The 23,705-nt window shown below is 44.4% G+C and overlaps 1 protein-coding gene across 2 annotated transcripts in view; it reads left to right on the forward strand.

Moving 5' to 3' along the window:
• Positions 1 to 13,562: 13,562 nt before the first annotated feature.
• Positions 13,563 to 23,705, forward strand: part of Nxph1 (neurexophilin 1) — a 275,034-nt gene continuing 264,891 nt past the window's right edge. The window contains exons 1-2 of one of the 2 annotated variants that reach the window (XM_075953584.1): positions 13,563 to 14,749; positions 15,563 to 15,726. In XM_075953584.1, the coding sequence (XP_075809699.1) occupies positions 15,673 to 15,726 (54 nt within the window). In that variant the 5' untranslated portion in view covers positions 13,563 to 14,749; positions 15,563 to 15,672. The remainder of the gene's footprint in view (positions 14,750 to 15,562; positions 15,727 to 23,705) is intronic. The other variant, XM_075953583.1, reaches the window with a different exon arrangement.

Genomic DNA, 23,705 nt, shown 5'->3' on the forward strand with positions numbered 1-23,705 from the left:
AAAAAAACTGTTGGATAAAAGCAAGTGATACTTAAACTTAAAGTAACTTAAAGCAATTAAAACCAAAGAATTGAAAATGCTTCACGATATCAAAACCAAGCCTTGGCATGTGTCTGTTTCCTTTTATATCGGAGATCTTTGTAAGAAGTTGTTTATTTGGTTTAGTAGGTGATCTGGGTTACAGCAATGTCGGGGAACACTAGGTGGCGCTAGAGGACTGTATTAATTGACCACAATTAGCGCCCTTTACAAATCGCCTCACCGTCAGGATCAGGAAGACTATGAAATTTTACATTAAACATGACGCATATGATCAGGTTTTATTTTCTTCTCACTTCGGCTTTGCTCACTAGAAATCCAAGCACAGTTTTTCCCTGAGTGCAATAGAGTTTATGCAGTGCTCACTGGGCAGTAACTTTTGGAAACAAATGCTGGCTCATCAATGCCCCTTTGTTTGAATGCTCTCAGTTTCTCTTAATCGTTCAGGTCATGGTCCTAATGCAGCTAAACCGTGATCAGTGTTCCTTAAACCTTTCTGCGCAATGTGTGCTCGCTAGTCACCTTTCCAGCGAGTAGTTCTCATTTTAAAGTTTCTTTCTTCCCTCCTTTTTGGATCACTGTAAATCTTGAAGCAGAGCTCATGATGAAAGGAGAAACCTGTGCCTTCATCCTCCATTTGCTCACGTTGTCAAAGAGGATGAAAAACACCTTCTGCATGGGCCGGTCTTTTTCATGTCTCCCGCTTGCTCTGTAGTGTGAAAATTCATTTCATAATCATTTCATTGAAGCTATTTTTGTCCATTTTCATCCACCTCCTGGAATCTAATTAATGTTTGGCCAGAGAGATGGTTGTGAGCAGGGTTAATTGTCGTTGCATTTCTATAGCTAAAAAAATGGCTTTAAAAGCATAGCCTTAGTTTTTTCAGCCAGCCTTATTTGTTAATCTCCTCCGTAAGATCTGAGAGCTTCAGTCACACCGTTTTAATTTTGAACCTAAAATATGAGGTAGACATAGTAAATCTGAGGCCTGAAATATATACTCTAAAGAGACAATGGTGCCTTGGTCATAAATAGCAAGATCATATATACTCTCAAATTAAACTGAGCCTCATCCAATTCATTTTCTTTGAAATGGTGGAGAATCTAAAATCCAAACCACTCACATTGCAGGCTCGTCATTCACTCTGACAATAGCTGCAAAATATTTAGCGCTGGATAAAATGAGAAGGGTAGTTATTAGTGTATAATTATCTCCAAATTAGATCACCTCACCTTGATATTTCTTTGCCAGAGATGGTTTGAAGGTGGTGCTTTGCTTTAATGTGCATTTTCTCTGAAGATGTCATACAGCTTTAAGCTTCTGTAAAGGTTATTTTAGGGCAAACGATAAGATGATGGCCTTGTTCGGGCACTTGGGATGGCGAATGGAACCTTTATTGGTTGGGGCCTTTTAATAGATGATGTATTTCCTTTATAACATCAGACGTTTTATGGTGTCTCTGCCTTCCCTCCTTCCTGCTTTCTCCTTCCTTCCTCCCTTCCTTTTTTAGAGTTCATGGTTAGCAATAAAGGAAAAACACTTGTGCTAAGGGTCATGGCATACACCTTTAAACTAGGGAAGCAGAGGCAGGAAGATCTCTGGGAATTTGAGGCCAGCCTTGCTCACATATCAAGTTCCAGAGCAGCCAAGGATACACAGTTAAACTTTGTCTCAAACAAAGAAATAAAAATCCAAATTGAAACAACAGCAACAAAATACTTATTAACGTTGAGGAACTCAATCATCAGGTACGTGTGAGTGAATAACTCATTTTGATTGCTATTTCTTCTAAAACTGGAAATTAAATAAATTCTTTAAAAAATGTATCAGAGACAGATCTTCAATAGTCTTGAGAAAAGTGCTTTTTGGATAAATTAGTCTTGATTCTGTGCTCTTGAGATTGGAAATCTCTAATTAGGATAATGTGATATGCGCCAGAAGGAAACATTCCCCAGAGAACATCTCTAGCCGGCAGGCAGTGGTCACCCGGGTAAGCTCCCTAGATTTAAGGAATCCCTGACCGCCAAGAAAGTTCTTAAAAACTGAGGCAAACTCCATTGTTCTTATGTCTTATAAAAGACAAAAGTAGACTAATCAAACCAATTGTGAGACTACAAGTCCCTTTGTTACTGAAGAGAAAAAGTAATGAAACTGTAGAACTACAGTTTACATCTGACCAACAACAAACACAATATTCAGTACTAAGTAAAAAGGCTGGGGGAAATTTAATCAGTGGTGTTACATTTTTAGACAGGAAGCCACCATGGTAGAAGAAGAAAAGAGGGGGTTATAGAACCAGAAGCTCGGGTTTCATTGCCCCAGATCGACTGTGGGATTTTTACATGCCTTAAGAACATTTTGTCACCTGTAAAATTTGTGTTACCCTCATGTCTTTTTAGTGGATAACAGTGGCTAATGTGTGAGATGTGGGAAAACCCTTCCCTCCGTTCATCTCTCTCTTCATTTATGTCATTTATTATCACATCTTTAAATATGGTTCTACTTTGTTTCTTGATGTGGGATTCCCCTCTATATGCTGTGATTACTATTGATGAATAAAGGAACTACTTTGGTTCTATAGCAGAACTATAGGGGACCAGAGCTAGGTGGGGAAAACTAAGCAGAATGCTGGGAGAAAGGAGGTGGAGTCAGAAAGAAGCTATGTAGCCCTGCCGGAGCCAGATGGAACTTTAACCAGTAAGCAACAGTCACGTGGTGATACACAGATTAATAGAAATGGGTTAAATTAATATGTAAGAGTCATCCAGTAAGAAGCTAGAGCTAACGGGCCAAGCAGTGATTTAGTTAATATGGTTTCTGCGTGATTATTTCTGTTCTGGGCAGCCAGGACAAAGAAGCGGCCTCCTTACTACAGTTTCTCAATTTCCGATTGATTCTGAAATCTCTAGGTAACAGATTAAGTAGAAATTCCAAATTGTTAAACTTGGTCCAACATTTTAAACAGTAAAATGTATATAAAAATAGAATAATTTACTGTAATTTCTGTATTGTAGATAGGACAAGAAAACCTTAGACTATTGACATGCAAATGATAAGACATAAAATCTTAATGATTTTTTTTAAAAAAAACACAAATAGCACAAAAATAAAATTTAAGTTCTTTATTATTTACTTCCTAAAAGGAAAAGGGTTCTTGGGTTGAAGAAGGCTTTTCAGACAGAGGTAATATTATAAGTTCAATGACAGAAAATGACCAATAAATTATCAGAAACGCTAAAAGACTAAGTTTTAATAAGCCAGCTTGTGGACATCCTTACAGGCCAAATGGAAGGACATAAACCTAACTGAAGTTGTTTAATATCTAGGAAGGAGAACTGAGGAAAGGCGCTCGGAAAGACAGCAGAGAAATATTTAGTTTACTGTATACTTTGCATGCTCACTGTGGGTGTGAACTTAGCCAGCGTCCTAACGGGGTTGCTGCACCTGCAAAAGAAGGTGCTGATTTGCCTGCTTCTGTAGCTGGAAAGAAGACACGACCAGAAGGAAGCGTTCAGCATCACGGATGGGAAGCAAGTGCAGTGAGCGAATGAGCAGGTCCTATGTACGTAGTTCAGAGCCTTGGGGAGAGGAGACCACGGGGAGAGTCCTGGAAGGGGGGCTACTTTAACAAAGCTGCTGTTATCAAGGTTGCCACGGACTTCCATCTCTCACCGGTCATTCTCAGTCACACTTGACTCACCAGAGCCTTTGATTCAGCCACTTCTCTCTGCCTAGAGCACTGAGTGTCCATTCTCCTTCTGCTTGACCCAACCCACTGCCCACTGTTTCTTACACTGAAGAGCTCCAGGAATCCTCTCTTCCTTATTTACACCTATTTAACAATTTCATCTTCAAAAGAACCATGAATATGCTGGCCATAGCCAAATTCATATCTTTAAGTTAAAGCATTCCTCTGAGTTCTTAGCTCATTGTTCACTTCCGTGTAAATACCTTATATACATCTCAAACTTAACAGGCTCTAGGCTGAGCTGGTGGCTGCCTGGCTTTCTTTGCACACCTTCCTCTTTCACAGACTTTTCCATCTCAAAGAAGGGTCCCTCTTTTTAGACACCCAGGGCTAAAACCTTGTAGTCAACAGTGTTTCTGCCATTCCACCTTCAACCCTTCTGCCAACGACGTCACAGTCCTCTTTTTAACATTGTTGTTCCTTTGCCGAACTACAGTTCCCAGCATTCTCCTGGATACGGACATTTCCCAGAAGCCTTTGCATTCCCCGTTAAAAGCGAAGGTCTTTACGAGTTTGTCCTCTTTTCCCTTTCCCCCTTGTTTTCCTAGTGTTTTACACACCTGTACCTGCCTGTTGCCCCTCCCCCATTAAAGTGCACCCACGTGGGACCGCCGCGTGTCTGTGTCTTTTCCTTGCGTAATCGCCTCCGCTTTTACATTACAGCCAAGCCAGGATTTTATTATTTAACAACAAACATAACCCGGAATCAGTTGCTTCTCATCTCTTCATCTTGCATGTCACCAACTCACTTTGGCCTCGTGTTTGGATTGTTTCAGGAACCTCCTGACTCTCCTGGAGCTGTTCATTTGTCCTTCATGTTGTTTTATTTTTTTCTTTTGAGACAGCCTTGTTATGTAGCCAGGCTAACTTTGGATTTGAGATCCTCTTGCTTTGCCCCCAGCTGCCAGAATCACGTTTCCCAGCCCAGCAGGTTCCTCTTGAGAGAGTATCTGCAACAGTTATGTTGAAGAGTGAGTTTGAGTGTGTCACTTCCCTGCCAGGCTTAAGGCACACTGTAACATCTTATCAAGACCAAATTGTTTCAGTGCCCCCAGTTGCTACTCAGTCTGTCATTTCTGCTTTCTTCTTTGTCACCTCTTCCTGACTTCCTCTTCCCTAGATAAAATGCCACTCTCCCTATCTCTCCAACCCACAAGTAGATCACTGCCTAAACTTCCCTTGCTTGCTTCTACTTGAAAAGTTTACTCACGACTTCTAGATGGTGCCCTACTTTATCTCCGTCCATTTACACTCAGATCCTAGCTTCACAAGAAGACCATCATCAACCACTGCACCCAAAACTCCTTCTGTGTTCACTGCTATGACTGTCTCCTGTACCTTCTTCGTTTTCTCTGCAGGACTTCTCCCCATCCAACTTGCTGTATCTTCTAACTAAAATCATCTTTATTGTCAGTCTGTTAGACTGTTAGCTCCCTGAGACAAGGATTTATGCTTGCTTCTCTGCAGCTGTGTCTACAGTACCATGGCTTATTTGGTAAACTGGCATTGGATTCCAATCAAGGAGCACAACATAAGAGAAGATTTAAAGTTGGAATCAAGTCAAAATGGTTGGAGGAGTCACAGTGCAATAGGCTGAAGCAAGTGTTCTTGAGAGTACTATGTTTCTACATCTTTTAAAAACATTTTATTTTTGATTATAAAATCATTATATTTATTAAATACATGTGATGTTGCATGTATTCAGTGTACAGTAATTAAACCAAGTTAATTATACTATTAGTCTCTTTTTATTGAGTAACTTACATATAGTTAAAATTTGTTTGAATCAATATATTTAGTGATGATGTTTTGAAGGTTTATTTATTTATTATATATACAGTGTTCTGCCTGCATGTGTGCCTACAGGCCAGAAGAGGGCATCAGATCTCATTATAGATGGTTGTGAGCCACCATGTGGTTGCTGGGAATTGAACTCTGGACCTTTGAAGAGCAGCCAGTGCTCTTAAACGCTAAGCCATCTGTGCATCTCCAGTCTTGATGTTTTGGGTAAACACCACTCTGACTAATAATTTTCACATTAAGGAGCTCAATTGTTTTTTAAATTTGAATCTACCACATTTGAAGACAAATATTCTCCACGTTTATTTGCACAATCTTCCTCTGGATCACCTAGACACTTGTTAAAATATATCCCTTTAAAGGCAAATGAGAGGCAAACATGAGCTGACACGAGCCCTCATACTAAGACAGAGCAAAGACCAGACAGTCCCTTCCATTGGAGGGCTCAGAACAGCATGATGGGAACTGTGACATGGGTTATAAAAAACATAGCTTCCCAGAAACTAAGTGATGAAGATCTCACTTCTAGTCAAGAGATAAGAGTGGGTGGATACCCAGAAAGAAGCCTGGATCTGACAAGTGCCATACTGGTCTATGAGATGTACGCCTAACGGCTATCTATGTGCATGAACACTGCGGATGTCACTGGTGAGTAGGTGGGGATTGTGGTATCAGGGATACTGGTGAGTTCTTCTTGAACACTGTGTATCAGAGCAACAGGGAACTGAGGATGTCCTCTGTGGACGGAGGTCTCTAACTCTGTATATCAAAGACAGGCATGGAAAGAAGAATGTGAGCCTGGGTGGTCAGTAGAGACGTGAACACAAGTGACAAAAGGGAACTGTTTAAAGAGTTAGGGGAGGAGATTTTGATGGCGTTAGTTACTGACGCCATCTAGAAGAAAGGGCACGGGATTCAGGAAGCTGTGTATTTTACTTTAGATTCTGTCAGTGAGATAACGGAAGTATAATCCAAGGTAGGGCTGAAGGGAAAGGAGAGAAGAGAGAATAGCATCCCCTGGTGCTTACTGTATCAAGGTAGGGATGAAGGGAGAACAGAAATGAGAGATTAACATCCCTTGGTGCCTACTGTATCAAGGTGGGGATGAAAGGAGAACAGAGAAGAGAGAATAGCATCCCTTGGTGCCTATTGTATCAAGGTAGAGCGGAAGGGATGAGTAGTAGTGTCCCCTGGCGCCTACTGTATCGAGCATTTAGCCTAGGGCTAAAAATCCTAGTACCAAGTTTTTCCATGGGCATTGTTCATTAGGTCCAGAGTTAGGGTTGGGTGTACCAAGAACAGGGATGCTCTAGTTTTCTTCCCTCCATTTCCCCTTTCACCCGGTTTCATGGCAGAGGACGAGGTGGGGACTGGTGTAAGAAAGTGTTCACTGTAGTCTAATGTCTACAGTGTCTGAAACATTGAGAATCTATCTGAGATACTCCTGGGAAGAGTGACGCTGGGGTTTAAGGACATTAGGTAACTTTCAATTGCATGTTTACTTGGCCTTGGACAGGAGAATTAATGGGTTGAGCCACTGAATAGCATATCCAGCCAAATACCCACCCGGCCACTAATTCTGAGAAGACTTTCTGAAGATTTGGGGCTAGGGGGTGTCTTAGGACTGAGACCCAGTCCTCCCAATCTTGAAACTGCCTCTATTCATTTCACTAATTTGAGGTTGCCTGCCTTGCTCTATTCAAATCTCTGATAAGCTCATGTTTCTGTCTCTGTCTCTCTCTTGCTATATAGTTCAAGCTTCAAAATGGCCTTAAACTTATTATCCTTCTGCCTCAGCTCCTGAGTGCTGAGATAAGACCTGCTCTTTTCCATGAAATGGACAAGACAGTTTTCTGCACACTGAGCTGAGTGTGTCTGACTGTCTAGTCGAGAAACAATGGTATAGACAATATGGCGCACATGAATTGACAAGGTGCTTAATGCACAAATCCCTGAAGAAAGTGGAGCAGATTGGAGGTGATTTTTGAGCAAAAGTTTGCAAGTTCTCAACATTCCTAATGTTGTGACATTTTAACACAGTTCTTCATGTTGTGGAGACCCCAAACCACAAAACTATTTTGTTGAGACTTTATCACTGTAATTTTTTATTGTTATAAGTCATAATGTAAATATCTGGTAAGCGGGATGTCTGATATGTGACTCCTGATGGGGCTGCCTCTCACAGGTTGAGAACTGCTGACCTAGAGTTAATTGGGAGGAATCTAAGCAAAGGAAAGAACATGCCAAGCTGAGACACAACTTTGTGCTACAAATTCTAAAGATTTTGTGGCTAGAGAAAATAGAGTATGTAGGTAGGAGAAGCTGGGTTTGACAGGAGATGAAAGAGAAGATATGGATAGAGGTTGGAGGTCTCTAGGAAGTTTGACATGATTGACAAGCAATGGGGAGTTTAGAAAGAAGTTTAAATACATACATGTTATGAGTACATCCTTGGTTATCATGTGGTAGTGAAGACAGTATATGTATGAAGGCAGGAGATGAAAATGGGCCAGATCTGTTAGTAGGATTCTGCCAACTCAGTTGATGCAGGGTATCAACCTAAGTCAGAAGCAATATCAGGAATAGAGAAGAGAGAAGGTAGCATGAGACTTAATTAGGTCTACATTTGAGAAGTGTTGGTAACTGAACGACTTATGTAGAGAACAGAAAGACTAGAAAATGATTAGGGCAATCTGACATTCAAGATTTCGAGGGTAGTGCCGTTTTATTCTTAACCAGCCAGCTTTGCCTGTGATGGTGCTGGAAACAACATCAGAATCTGGACAGTTATCAAGAAAGTAAAGATTTTATTTTTAAGTCTACATGATGGCAGATCAGCTTGGTAGATCTGCCCCAGATAATGTGCCACTTCTAGCCTGCTTCATGTGTTTCTGTTTCAGGTCCTGTGTTGAAGGCTATGACTCTGTATGCTGGTCTCCTGCTGGCTAGAAGAGCAAGTGGAAACACACCATTCCTCTTAAGGAGAGAGAGAGAGAGAGAGAGAGAGAGAGAGAGAGAGAGAGAGAGAGATTAATTAAACTTATATAGAAGGCCTACTTCTCATTTCACAAGAGGCCTCTTGGCTAAGTCCCTTAGTGTTAACAATGAAAATTATGCGAATAAATAGAATTATGTTGTCAATGTAGCAAAATAAAGTTGTGTTTTAGTCACATTAATTTTAGTACCTCAAGGACATCTGGGTGAGTGTGTAGGCAACTGAAATTTTGGTTGAAGGAAAACATCAGAACAGGAATTAGGAGCTTGGTTGCAACTGGATATTAGCAGTCATACAACTGTGAAGCCATTAAAAGATCAACTTGTCTTCACAGCATGGAAGGAGAAACAGAAGTACTACTAGAATCCTGGAGAGGACAAGCGTCTCGTTGAAGATCAGTGATCTTCAACAACATGAGAAGGAATGGCTGGGGCCTTGTTGAAAACCATGCACAAGAGTGGCGCTGAACTCAAACAGGTAGGGCAGTTACAAGACACAGGTGTGTGTGGGGAAACAGGTAGGGCAGTTACAAGACACAGGCGTGTGTGGAAAAACAGGTAGAGCAGTATGGAAAAGGTCCAGGCACCCCAGGTTTGCTCCGAGTCAACCTCATTGGGAAAAAAAAAATAGAATGAAGACAATACGTTTGTCTAATCTTAAAGGTTTGCCTTCAATACTAAATTCTGGATTCAAATTCAAGGTCTCACTGGGCATATTGTGTGGCAAAAGAAACAAAGCCAAGGCTATAGTTCCTGGTATATATGTGTATTGTTCCATGGCAGTCATTGTCATTCTGAGAAATGCAGGTTTTGAGGCATTATGTCACCCATGTAACACAGAATTTGATGTGACACCATTTTACTTTAAACTTTAACAAAAATACATTATTATTAAAATTGAAAGCAGAAAGACATATCATTTTTATGACATGGTCCCTAATGTTAATCAGAGTGAAATTCTAGTATAGCTGTTTTCATTTATTTGATGTTCAAATGGGAAATTAAGAGGCTTGTTGCTTCTTTACGAAATTCCTATTTAAACAAAATAATGCAAAAACAGTCTTATCTCTCTATTTTAGCTGAAGTAGCTTTCGTTGCCCGCCTATGTCATTTTGTCTCATCAGAACAAAAACTCGAACAACAATGGCATTTCAAGAACATCTTGGTATGTTAGATGATAAAGATAAAATATAGACGCATTTTCAGACTCACTTATGGCTTCTGGTTGACCCAAGACTGCATCCATTGTCCTCACAGTTTATACCATCTTCACGTGGTTGGGAGTTCCGGTGTTCCTTCTAGCTGAGAGCAAATACTATACTTTGCTTTGTTCACAGAACATTGGCTGTCAATTTCTTTGTCTTAATGATTCAGCTTTAGGGAACTGTCAGTTAATCTCTGGGGGGGACAATTATGACAAATTTCTGTAATTAGATTATAATACTTGTTTAGCTCTAATACTTAAAATATATTTATGATTTGGGGGTGTATGACCTCAATCTTTCCATTTTGTATATTCAACTTTCCTTTCAATGCTGGCTGTCTTTATTTCTCTTATTGTATTCATTCTCTTTTTAACTTTGTGAGCATAATTAAAGCCAACCTACCTTTAAGAGCCCACAGTCCTTGCCTAGCAGAATAAATATGGACACACAGACTGAGCATATACATTGCTTCTGAAACGAATAATGCCATTTACATCAAGCTTTGGATTTTCTTTCTTGAACTTGATGGCTATTTTTTCTCTCTAGTTTAGTGATATGGTTACTAAAGCATTCTTGTGATGGTAATACAGCTAGCATATCTCACAGTTATTAGCTAAATTAAACTACGTTGAAATGCCAAATACTTTAGGCTGGTATTAAAACAACAACAAAAACAAAAATAAAAACAATAAAAACACGTTTTAACTGATCATTCTTTATACTAGCAGAACACCTTGAGGGTGTGGAGGGGCCAGAGGGTTTCTTAATTGTCTTGGGTGACATTTAGGAATTGTGAAGAAGGGATGGAAATAGCTTTGCCTCTTTTGTAACAAATATTCATAAATATAATAAGGATGCCACTCTGAGTGCAGATTCTCATAAATCAATGACATTAAAAACATGTGCAGAACAATTTATATGAGGAAGTGGAATGATTAATACAATAGAGTCAACCCTTGACCTAGAGAAAAGGTCACAAGAACGAGGCAGGGAAGAAATGCACAGAAACTGATTTAAACCCACAAACATCTTGAGAATCATTGGAGTGTGTTGAACAAAATAATGTTCCTTTAAATTGCCAACATCTTTTTTTAGCATACACTTTGTGACACAGTTAAGTTTTTAAAAACATCTGTGACTTCCTGTCTAATTACATGAAATAGAATAAAGGCATTTAATCTATTATCTAACCTTACTTCCTCATTAGATAGAGAGGGGTACTGAGACCAGGGGCCTCTTTGGGCACTTGCTCAGGGCTGTATAACATGAAAACATCAGCTTATACTGAATTCAGGATAGAAAAATGATACAGCTATACATTTTTTGCTGTTATTAAGAAAAAGTAGGCATAACTCTATTTGCTATTTACAAAAATATATATAGTTTGGCCTGAAGCTTAAGCAAAATCACAACTGGGCACTTCATAACTACATTTTTCTGTCTACTTAGGTTTTGGGTAAAATATAATATCAATATATTTTAAGGTAAGTTCAGTTTAGAGCTTATTTTTGTCAAGTTTGAAATTAATTTGTACTTCTCTCCTCTCTCTAGTCCCAAAATATATCAAAGCTTCAATTGATGTACTTCCCCCCATGCCAATAAAAAGGTAATTGAGACTAACAGTGTACTTCAAATAAATTATAAACTTAATCTTTTTGTTTTGATTGTCAGAAATCATTTACAATCTTAATTTCTTGGGGGAAGAACAGCCCTTTGAGCTCTTTTGAGATATGTATTTTTTTTTAAAGTAGAAGTAAGTTTTACACCAGACTTTATACATTTGACCAAGTAGACTGGGGAGGTAAAAAGTGAAGGTTATGGTTTGAAGTGGTTGTAACATGCAGAGGGAAAGGGAGAATTTCAAAAGGACTCCCAGCATAAATAAAGTCTGGAGGAACTAGTACCTTTGTTCTTTTTCTGGGAAGATCATTGCCAATGTTCACTGCAGAGTACTGTAGGAGCTGAAGCAGAAGAATGTGTAAGAATCATGTTCTTCCTTTTGTTTTTAAAGCAAGTAACAGGAGGCAGGTGAAGACGCCATCTTTGTGCCCTTCCCCACTAATATCATGTCATCAAAATTGAAGAAATCTCACAGAAACGGTTATGGACTCTTTTGGGTTGCTCAGGGGCTCCAGATGGTTTTCTAATTAAGGAAATTACTTCTACGATGACATACAAAGTGATACACTCTTGTTTTATATCCCAGGCCAAAGAGCTTGTAGGATCCTTCAAGAATATACACGTGGATAAAAATTCTCAGGTGTTAGCATAAAAGGGCTCTTTGGCACCCCACCTGTCATAGAACAAAGTGTCTGACCATTTCTCCTGGCTGGGTTCCTGTGGTGCTTTTTAAAAAATAATCAGCCCCATTCAGGCAGGGATTTTAAGGTCCCTGATCTATTTCACAAGCAATGTATTTTTTTTTTTAACAGCTGAATGGCACTGTAAGAAGGAACGTTTCTGAAAAAAGTTTAGGAAAGGGCATGGTACATCCCAAAGCTGGCTTTTTTCATTCGTGTGTCTCAAAAGGCCAGAGAAAAGCCCACCTATGACAGCAATGTGCTTGAGTACCCAGGTGAACATATAATAATTTTTAATACTATAGCCTGGAAGGACCTGGGAGCTTGTGTACAAGAGACCATTGTATTTAGAATAGCCTTATGACTCTTAAAGAGGGGGGGCTGCTCAAAACCTGGTCCTCATTTTTACCCTTCATCACCAGATATAGATGTTTTCATACTTAATTTTTTCTTATTTAAACTTTATAGAACACAAAAATTCTAGTAAGTGAAAAGGTTCAAGTCAACTTTGGATCCAGACAATGTACCCATGTGTATTATTTTTAAAGAGGATTTTCCAGCGTCCTTATCAGGAAGCATGCTTCAGTCTCTCACTCTGCCCCAGTGAATTACAATGATCACAGTGGCAGAGCACAAATTTTAAAATTAGGAGAGCGTTTTCTTTAAAGAGGTGTTTCCAGAGGGAAAATTTTACAGTCCTCAAAGCACAGGGACCCCTGTCCTGTGATGGGACCTAATTTGTAGCCTTTTGGAAAGATCTGATTCTCAGTGGGCACCTTCTTGCCTCTGCTCACGACAATGGTGCTTCTGTTGATTGTCACTGCTATGTGTGGAGGGTAGCCTGTGCTCGCTAGGAGAATTCAGCCGGTCATTACCATATATAAAGGGCGTGTGGAGCCTGGGTCTCAAGGAATGGAACAGAATCCACAGGGCCTGAGGTGTCGAAGAGGCACACTTAGGGGAAAGAAACTCCAAAGCCCATTAAAAACCACGATTCTATTTTGATGCTGTGCACTCAGGCTCCGGAGGTAAATTTTGACCCAGTTCCTGCAGGTTAATAACAAAATATTGTCATGCGCTGTGTATGTATTACTCAACACCAGGTTCTGTCCAAGGCAGAGAGAAGTAACCTGCAAGAGTGCAGGAGAGAAAGGCCTTTATTGTTCTCCCCTGTGGCCTAAATGTGGACATGTAGAAGGAAGACCTGGTCTCAGTCTTCCTGGAGTAGATACCAAGCTTGAGGGACTGAGAGGGTGGAGGCCAACAAGAAAGGGACAGGACTTGAGGGTTGATGGAGAGTGGCGAGGTCCTAGCAAAAGCATAGGGATACAGAGAATGAGTGTGGAAAAATCTGAAAAGATGCCTGGGGGGGACAGAGAAGACATAGTGGAGGAAGAGGAGAAATGCGGAGAGGGAGAGAGAAAGGGGGAGGGGGGGATAGACTATAGAAGACAGTCTCCCTTCCCGCTTTGCTCAGCCGGCGCAGGAGAGTCCAGAGAATCCAAGGTCGCACAGTCCTCTCTGCTGCCTCGCTCGCTGAATGGCTGGCGGTCCGCAGCGTCCCCGCCTCTGGCCACCGCAGCCACAGGTTTACGGTTCTCGGCAGCAGCGCCCCTCCCGAAGCCAGTTGGGGCTCCCCACACTCTTCTGCGTCCACCGCTGTCCTGTGCACCTCCCTGCCTCACTTCACGCCACTCCCCTGGAGGTTGCTCTCCTCCCTATGACCCCCTCCCCCGAGGGGGCGCCTCGGCCACCAGAGACGCCGCAGGAGTCATTTCTCCCTAAGGGCCAGGAGGCCCGCAGAGAGCCCGAGAACGGGATCTTTTTACATGGGGGTATTAATTAGTCTTTGAGGAACCGTTCACCCACGTGCCAATGTAATTGGTGGTGGCGGGACTGTAGGCACGACCAGCCACCACCGGGAGGAGAAAACCCACTCACGGCGGCGCGCTGAAACCGCGCTTTTGGAGCGTCCCCCGGTGGCCGGGCAGGACCTCGGAAAGCGCCCAGGACGCCAGTCCCTTGCGGGCTTTGGGAGTTTTCTGGCGTTGCTGGTAATGCTGCAGTTGCTACCGGTGCTAGCAGCTTTCAAATTCTCGCCACCACACCCCTCCTTCTGAAGCTGGGACTCATCGCGCCTGTTGTGTGGCTTTTTTTTTTTCTTCCGAAAAGGCTCGCGTCTTATCGCTCAAGTTCAAGTCCGGAGGACTTGGCCAGTCTCCTCCCCTTAAGTCATTCTCCATCCTCTGGCAACCGCTGAAAGCCCGGAGTTCTGGGCTGCTGGTGACAGTGCCAGCACTGGCAGTCCGGGTCGGTCGGGTGCAGCAGCCCGGCGCAATAGTCTCTCTCCCTCCCTTTCTTTCTTCCCTTGTCGTCTTCTCTACCTGCCCCTCCTTCTCTTGCCTCTTAAGTTTCCTGCACCGGGAACCCAACTGTGCCAAGCCTAGGTTCCCGCGGACCAATCCAGATCGCGACCCCGGCATTGGGACAACGACTCTGCCAAGGCTGGACAAGGCAACTGTACTCGTCCTCGCCCGAGCATGGAGACGGAGCTCCGGGGAGGGCACGTCCCGGGCGCTGGAAACGCCAGGCCGTAGTAGCTCCTCCATGGAGCCTGTTCAGAGCGGTCCTTGCTCGCTGCATTTGCCTCCAGTCCAGTGCAGTAAGTACCGGTCGCCTCCACTGCTCCTAGCAGAGACACCTTGGGGCAGGGTGGTGAGCACCAGAAAAGGGTAGCATTGTGGAACTCTAGTTGGGCATAGAGCACGTCTGATAGGTGACCCTCAGAGTCCCATGCAGGTTTCCACTGTGGAAGTTAGTAACTGACTGTGCCCCTTGGCTCAAAAAGTAGTGCTAGAGATGTGATTGTGTGTGTCTATCTCTGTGTTACAAGGGGCTCGAATGGGTAAACTGAGCCCCGCTCTCCTGTATGCAAATTGCATCCTCTTCCCCCCCACCCCCATTTCACCCGCACCTAATCCGGGTCAGTTCTGCCTACCGGTTTCCCTGCCCGTGTCCCCCTCACTCAGTCTCTTGCTCGCTCGCTTTTGCTATCTCTCTCCGCTGCTGTGTACAGCACCCTGCCAGGGCTGGCGAAGAACCAGCCGCCGCCTTTAGTCCCAGCCTCCCGCCTGTCAAACACTAGGGCAGGTCTGGCAGCTAGAGACAGTTGGGTTCCTAACCAGCCTGTGAGCGGTTCTCTGTGTGACTAACCTCCTTCGGCCTCAGCCCTGTTTGGGCACTGGCACCTGAGACGCGCCGGGAGCTGGGAGCCCCCTCAGCCACCGCTCAAGCCCGCCCGCCCGCCCGCGGACCGCACTTGCTTGTTTCTGGAGCAGGATTGACTCGCTTTTCAAATCTTCGTGTCCCCTCCCAGCTTTTTGATTCCATCACTTCACACAAAGACACCCTTTCCCCGTTTGCTCATCAGCCTTGTCCGCGTGGTCATGGGATGTCTAATTTCATTTATATCTAGGCTGCTGAGAGCGCTCCCTGATCTGTAAAGTGGATGTCAGGTGGATCTATGTTTTTGAAGGAACAAAGACTCAGCCAAGGCACCGCCAAGGAAGTTTGAGAGGAGGGAGGATGCAGGCTGCGTGCTGGTACGTGCTTCTCCTACTGCAGCCCACTGTATACTTGGTAAGTCGTGAGCGGTCCAGCAGCTTTGAGATTCCACCCTAACCGAGAGGTCAAGTACCTGGTTGGAGGGGGGGGGGGGTGTGAGAAAGAGGGCGAGGCCACCAGTTCCGTGAGAGCTGTGCTCCCAGAGACAGTGGAAGAACTTTGGGAAGCTGTTCTTTGGATTCCTGCGGGAGTTTTCTGGGTTCTCATCCCCATTTCTTGCTTTATTTTCCCCATCTCGTGGTTTTTACAGCGGCGCGCATACCCTCTTCGGCCAGAAAGAGGTAGTGGGCCAGGACGCCGTGGGAGGAAGGACTAGCGGGGAGGGTTGAAAGTCTTGGCAGCAGTTCTTCGCCCACCTAGTGTAAATGAAAAGGGATGCAGGTGGGGTTGAAGATCTGAGCGAGAATCTACCCACCGCCCCCTCCCCAGTTTGAATTTGTGGTACATGAAGAAGTGCAGTTAACTTCTTGAGACTTCCAGACTTGTAGTTGGTGTAAGTTTATGCACCAGACAGCGAGTAAAGGACCTGCGTTAGGTCAGAGATAACACTTGCAACATACGCCCTCCCTCTCCTTCCAAGCTCCAGTTTCCCTCAGATAACTGAACCTCAGTTTTCATGTGGGGGTTCCTTTTAGAAAATAGGTTTGTCATTAGGCCTTGTCACTAGGGAGAGAATCTCACCCACGGCCTCTGTCCAGGTTCCCCCAGAAACAGTTTTCAGAGGTTTGAACTCGACAGTCTGAGAGGAGTCGCAGGGCGAATCACTTAGTGTGATTTGGGAGTTACGGGCATCACAGCGAGCCTAGAAGAGTATGATTTTTCAGGTCTCATCTCTCAGGGGGCCAGGGACACTTGCATTCTGTCGGCGAAGTTGAGCCTAGTGCACCGAACCCCACAGTCGATCCCGGGCCGCGGGAGTGCACTGAGAACTCAAGGTGTTCTGTGGAGGGTCGTGGAGCGCAGGCGCTGCAGTAGCAGCAGGAGTTTTCTAACCCTGCTGGAGAAATAGACTAGGTGTGGTGTTAGTATCTTTTATTCCCAAGAGCTTCAGAATCCACAAGCCCGGAAGCAATAGTGTACAGTCCCTGCAAATGGTCGTGTTTTTCGGCCTTTGCTCTGCCTGCGATGGGCAGGGTTGAGAGTTCTGTGGATCCGGTACATACACGCGCGCGCGCGCGTGTGTGTCTCTGAGTAAGTGTATTTACCCGGTTCCGGCTTCCGGCTGCATCTCAAGAACCCTCAATGTTGCCAGTCTTTGCACCTTTCTCGCCCGACTGTAGCAGAAGCAGACGCCAGAGGGCGCTGCGCATCAACGTCCTCGCCCACAGGACACCTTGAGGGTAAACAGGTGAAAGCAGGGGCAGCCAATCCAAAAGAACAGCTTTTCTGAGTGTCGCCGGTCCGTGCTTTCCCGGGTATAACGCAGACCCAATGCAAAAAGTGTCTTTCCTATTGCCCACCTCCCGTCATTATCGCTCCCACCTGTGTTCAGTGAGCCCACTGACATTGAAGACCCGGAGTTGGAGGGCGGAAAGTTCCACCAAAGGACAGACAGCATTTTTTTTTTTTTATTGGGTGAGGTGGGAAGGAGTGAAAAATGAAAGGCGAAAACTGCAGGGGAGGGATACCACTGATTCTCTTGAGCGTCACAACAAGCGTACCCGTCCTCTCCGCACACCTTTAGAAATGATTCAAACCTCAGGAGTGCCCCTATGTCCCTGGCCTGTGCTCACCCACACAAGGCCAGCGCTCTCGGCTATAGTGCAGTTTATTGCTTGAAGCAAGTATTTCGATAGTCTGGAAAAATAATCTATCAAAAGCAGAAGTGAAATCAATACGTTGTGTTAAATTTTAAACGTGTGTGTTGGCAGTTAAACCGTTTTCCACTCATTATAACAACAGTGCTGGATTTATTCTAATGCGGCGCGTTCTCAACAACAAGCGCATTAATTCTCCTTTAATTGTAAACTGGGAGCATTTGAAAACCATTCAGTGTGCAAATTATGCTGATTCAATTACCGTTTAGTTACAGACTTCATTACCTGAATGCCTTTTGGCAATACAGAGAAAGGAGACAATTTTTCCAATTTCACTCAAAACAATACGGAATGTGAACAATAAAACAGGGAAGGCGATTTAGAAGTCCATTCTTTTCTCTCCAATCTGAAAGAAGTTGTTTTGTGTGTAGGGGGATTAGAAACCACACATACCACAAAAACAAAAGACTGGTGGCGGTGACCCAAGACAGTATTCCAGGGATTGCAATCCCACAGCTATTTGCCAGAAAAATTCCAGGCTGTTTTCCTGGAGGAGGAAGCTGATGTTTACCATCAAAATGGGATTCACAGGGTGAACTGGGCAGTTAATGTCAGGGTGGTTTTAGGTAAATGAAGAAGCAGGGAGTCTTGACTAAAACTTGTAGCAATGAACAGATGAAAACACGATAATGCCTCTTTTCATTAGTTTCATTAAACACCAGCTAGAGCAAGGGAACCGTGCATCTATTTGTGACTGCACCCCAGAACACTTCAGCCCTTTGCAAAATCCTGCAACAGATGCACACAGGTTATCAGCAGCAGCATCAAGTTAAACTCCAAGAAGGCGAGATGGCAAAAAACCATTATTTAATTTTTTTCCTTGACCAGTCACAAGTCAGGGAGGAGTTAGTAATTCTTTGCTCTTGTGGATTGCATCATCAGTTAAATGACTGAAGAACACTCCGTGGCTTGCCTCCTTGCTAACATTTCCAATACACCTTTCCTTTATGGGTGTGAGATCTCAGCCATGTTTTTTTCAAGGAGTCATTCCCACAGTTTGAGCAAGGCTTGTTTAGATGTCTCCTGTATAGAAATAGTTTAGATTACTGCTTATAGAATATGAATTTAAATGTGTCTGAGTTTTGAGAGCCATTTTTATGAGGATGTCTCTGTCTGGCAGATCCGACCCCACAGTCAGCATGGGAATGAATGCTCACGGAATGTGTTTATTGGTCCAGAGGTCTCTGAATGCCTGTCCTAAGTGGAAGGTCTTTATTTACTGTGTGTTTGTTGAGAGATGGGTCTGCCTTGTTTCCATACTAGGTGCTCATTTTTGTGATGCAATGATTACAGGTGTGTCTGTAAATTTACCTTCTGAAACCCATTATCTTTAATTCTCAAGTTTTACTACTGGGTAAACTCTCAAAAAAAAAATAAGAGCCAGGAAACCATCTTTTAAAAATAAATGTAAGGAAAATTGCTGTTTATTAAATGTTGTGTGTTTCAGATTTAAACACCTGACCGACAGGAGGAAACCTATGGTGTAGCTTATTATTTTTATTAAGGTCCTGCAGGCTTCATTTTCTATCAGTTCTGGACTGATTCCAGGATATTTGGAGTATGAGATAATGAGATGACCAGACAATAGTATTTAAACTGAATTAAAGTGCACACTGGGATAAGGTGGACAAATGTGGTTTCTTGTTTGAAAAAGGAAGGGGTGGGGGCTGTAAATGGATTCACTCCCAGTGGATTGTGCTAAAGACCTCACCAAGGAACAGGGGGTAGTTTGCCCAGTAGAGAATGTGACACTTCATTTGGGGCAGCTCTCAAGAGTGAAGTGAGTCTGGTAGCATTCCTGAGCATGCAAAGAAAAGTCACTCAGAATTGGAGTCCAGAGAATCTGGCAAAGGATTGCAGTCTTTGAGGAAAGGCCTCGCCAGTTCTGCTAGGAATTACAATAGCTAATAACTTGGTTGCTTTCTTGGCCAAAATAGACAAGAATTAGAAAACATTGCTAAACCTTTGATTTGATAAAAATTTGAGTTATCTATTTGCATTAGTTTAGGGGTTTTGAGTGTGTGTGTGTGATGTTGAGATGTGACTTCTACATCAGTTGTTTAACTGAGTTGAGTCTAAAAGTATTGACAATATCCACAGTGCCTCTAATTCCAAATAGTTAACATGTAAACCATCAGTTGGATTTAACTCAACATGAAGGTGACTTTTAGGGCCGATAAAGGCTGAAGGGAAAGCAGGAGAGCGGGCACCCAGATCTGGTCTAGTCTTTGAACTAGGTCTGTGTATATCCTGCCCTTTAGAGAATAAGCTAGTTGCTCACTGCAAGCTTTCATCAATTTGAAATTATTCTATATAGTAGATAACAACAGCTACCCAGTCCTGACTAGTGTTTTCTATTAAAATTGGTTCGGGGGGGGGCAGCATAAAGAATTCCTCCTTAGGCCGAATTTCTCCCCTTTCTGCTGCAGGGCACACTTGCCCACTCGTGATCAAGGGTAGATAGTTTGAGGCACCTACACCTCAGCAGCACAGCAAGATGCCCCCTTAGTCCCAAGGTGCTCTCCAGGTCTCTGCAGGGCACAGAGAGGCCCCAGCTGCTTCTGGGTATATCTTCAACAGGCTCCGCCCTGCCTTGGCCTGGAAAGCCATTCATGGAGGTGTGAGAAAGCAGCACTTGGTGCTTCACCCTTTTGTCCCATCTACAGGAGTATTATGGCCTTGAGCCTTGTAGTGAGAGCTTCCTAGACACTGCCTTCCACACTGGGCACCGGAGGGAGAGAAAGCCAGAATTTTCTCCAACCCTGTCAGCCCTGTGTTCCCAGAAAGCTATTAAATTGGTGGCTCTTTTTGTGCGAGGCAGATTTCTATTTGGCTTTGAATTGTTGATGGCTATTTCCCCATTAATAAAAGTGTTGTCTGGGTGAAAAATATATCCGGTGGAAGGGAAATAGGTTGATTTTTTTTTTTAAAGATAGGTGCCCAATGTCCTACTTTTCCATTCGAGGGAAGATTTTCTGCAGACTACAAAAACTGACAGCATTGTCCAGGTAATAACCGCCGTCGACAATCTTTTCAAAAGGGCATCTGAGTGATGAAAGCATATGGATATTGCTTTTTCAAATAAGCAATTCTCAGTCCTGGGCTTCTTTGATTTTTATAAGGGGCTGGCAGTGGAGTTGGGAGCAACGAGGGAGAAAGGGCCACATACTGGCAAAGAGCTGCCTGCTACCTGTCAGCCCAGTCCTGGAATACTGAAGTGTTCTCTGCCTTTAGGCTGGAGTTCCGGGATCCGAATGGACCGTCAGTGAAGTCCCCCAGCGTGGTGTCGGTGTAGAGTCAAAGGGGAATCCCCAAAACGAGCAATAACACGCTTTGCACTCCTCTGCCTTTACAGCAGGACAGCGCAAACTCTGCAAGTTTGCCGGCTTTCAATCGGCAGGCTAGAAAGTGCGCATTCTTCTTCTTGATCTTCTTATTTTTTAAAAAAACAAAATGTCTAGCTTTGAATCAGTCCAAGAAAGTTCCCGTGGGACACTTCTGTCGTCTTGAAGCTTCATCTCCCATTTTAAGACCTAACAGTTGTCACCATTTTAATTAAAGCGGGGCGGGCAAGACTGCTAGCCGGCGCCGTCGGGTCAGCGGCTCCTGTGTGCCGCGGAGTCGTAGGGCGGTTCCCGCTGTCGCCTCCCGCCGCCTTCTCCGGGTCACCGTTCACCCAGGCCCGCCTCTAGTTTGCTGGAAGTTGCGGTCTTGATTTATCCGCTAGTCAAGTTCGAGATCAGCTCTTTTTCACAGCGTCAGCACTCACCCCTCCCGGAGCTTGGTAAACACACCGCGCTCATTTTTTCTGCTGCAGATTGGCATGTTGACGACTCTGCTTGAAGGAATGTGACAATAAAGTGGGGAACCAAAGCTTGGCAAGCACTTAATCAAGGATAAAAAGGTTCCGCTGTAAGGATGTCACTCAATTTATTGTGAAAGTCGAATGAATTACGTTTAATGAAAGTGCTCCCCAGATGAATATTACCAGCAATTTCCTGAGTTGGCTCTGTCAGCTTGAGATGAGGAAATGCCAACCCAGATCAGAAAAGAGCGCCTGTCTCAATTACTATGCAAGCTTTCCAAGAGTGGCTTTTTTTATTGAGATGATATGTGTTGGCGGCTTCTTCGTGCCCCTCGCGCGCGCGCCCAAGAACATGTTTGTTTATTTTTCCCCTTTGTCGTCTGCCCTCCCCAGTGCAGGCTGTTGTTTAAACTTCAGCTGTGCTCTCTGCCTCTCTGCTGCCGGCTGCAAACCTAATCACCTACTCTGTAAACAGCATCTCCAGTTGCACTTTATTTACTATGGAGGTGGGGCCTAGCGCGCGCACGGGGAGGTGGGGGCGTGCGGTCTGGAGCTCTGAAGGGTGGAAATCGAGCACTTGCGGGGAGTCTGAGCAAAGAAACTGAGAGCTGAGAGGGGTCCCAGGAGCAGCAAGAGGGCAGCAGGACCCCCTCAGGCCAAGCTTTAGAAAAGCTTACCCGGCAACTCTACCTTTAAATGAAGGAGGTTTTTTACTGGCTCAAGCCGGAAATGGGACGGGAGTGAAGTGGGGGTGGGGGACTCACAGGCCCAAGCGGAGCACATCATCTCATCTGCATGAGAATGGAGAACGGCGAGGCTTTTCTTGTACAGTTTCTTTCTCCCACAAAGTGACAAATTCTTGCTTGGAAGGGCCAACTGTTTCCTTAGAAACTGGCTGCCGGGGGGGGGGGGGGGCTACACGCGTCCCCGCGGAACCTGCCTCCATTCCGGCCTCACCCACATTACCCCGGCGCCCTAAAAGAAGCTAGCAGCTGCCAAAGGCTCGAATCAAGGCCAAGTACGCTGGTCCCGCAGGAGGGAAGGCTCTTCCCTCACACACCAGGCCCTAAGTCTTACCCTCCCCCTCCAGCTGCTTGGGAAGACCATATTAGACATCTTTGTAATAATCGAGAAACTTTCTTCATGCCAGTCACTCGGCAACTCCCTCCTACGTCCAGGCTAGGAAGGTATCAAGCCCAAGCCCACCACGTTCACGCATTTCACTGTCTCCATTTTTTTTTTTTTTTTTTTTTTGCCTTCTGTGATAGGTGAAATAAACCCAGCAGGTTTTATGAACAGACGGTTGCAGCTCTCTTGCCTTTGGATCCCATGCCATTATATGAAAGCCTTGCTTGTGGGAAACTTTTGGTCTCCTTCACCGACCTTCAATGCTCCGGGAGGTGCAGGCTGACCTGCGGGCTGTTCTCTAGCGAGAAGCTGGGAAATGGATTTGGAGCGCGAAAGCGCCTCGTGCCTATCCCGGGCCTGGAGAGCGATCTTCAGCACCACGGCCAGTGCCTCAAGCTCCGCCCCGCCTGGGGCTCCCGGCCAGACCGCAGTCCTTAAAGTCCAGTTGGGATGCTCACTGCGGACCTCCCTAAGCACCCCGGGACGATTTAAAAAACCGACTTTCTCCTTTTTCCTTCCAGGCATCTAGGAACACCAAGCTCCGACCGTTGGGGCACTAAAGTGCACTGTGGTCAGAACCTCTAGTTTACAACCCCCTTCTCCGACTCCATCTAGACTTGGGGAGTCACGTGGTTATCGGTTTATTGGGGCAGGGGCGGGGCTCGAGCGTCCTGGTTTCTCTCACTTTTCCTGTTTATTGATCTATCTTTCCCCAACCAGAAACATGTATCACGTAATGTGCAACTAAAAGACTCTTTAGCAATGTGCATGTCACAGATGAGGAAACTGAGGCACCGAAAGGTAAACCGTCTTTTTTTTTTCCTCAGGAGCAAAATCATTTGAACAGAAGGTATATTGGCCCCAGCACCCTCACAGAGAAGTGACTGGAGCTACCCAAAGGCCCCGCTTGATCTGGCGCCTTTAAGATGTTGGGCCCTGGGGACAGAGAGGGTAGAGGGAGGGGGCTAGAAGAGTCCTAATTATTATGAATTTCTAAAGGATAGTAATTATTCACGGGGAGCAGGACAAACCACTGCCTGGGCAAGGGAATCGATATATTTGTTATCGAAAGTGGCTGGCTCGCCTTTAATGCAGACGAATGGGGATACAGCCTCATTATTTTCCGTGGTTAGGTTCGCCGGCGTGGGGCCTGATGCAGCGTGGAATCTATCATCATTAGAGTTCCTTTTTATTTAACAAACAGCAACAATCCGACTTTACCACCCCCTCAAAAACAACAACAA

The sequence above is a fragment of the Microtus pennsylvanicus genome, chromosome 19 (genome assembly GCF_037038515.1).
Source record: "Microtus pennsylvanicus isolate mMicPen1 chromosome 19, mMicPen1.hap1, whole genome shotgun sequence".
NCBI classification, from domain to species: Eukaryota; Metazoa; Chordata; class Mammalia; order Rodentia; family Cricetidae; genus Microtus; species Microtus pennsylvanicus.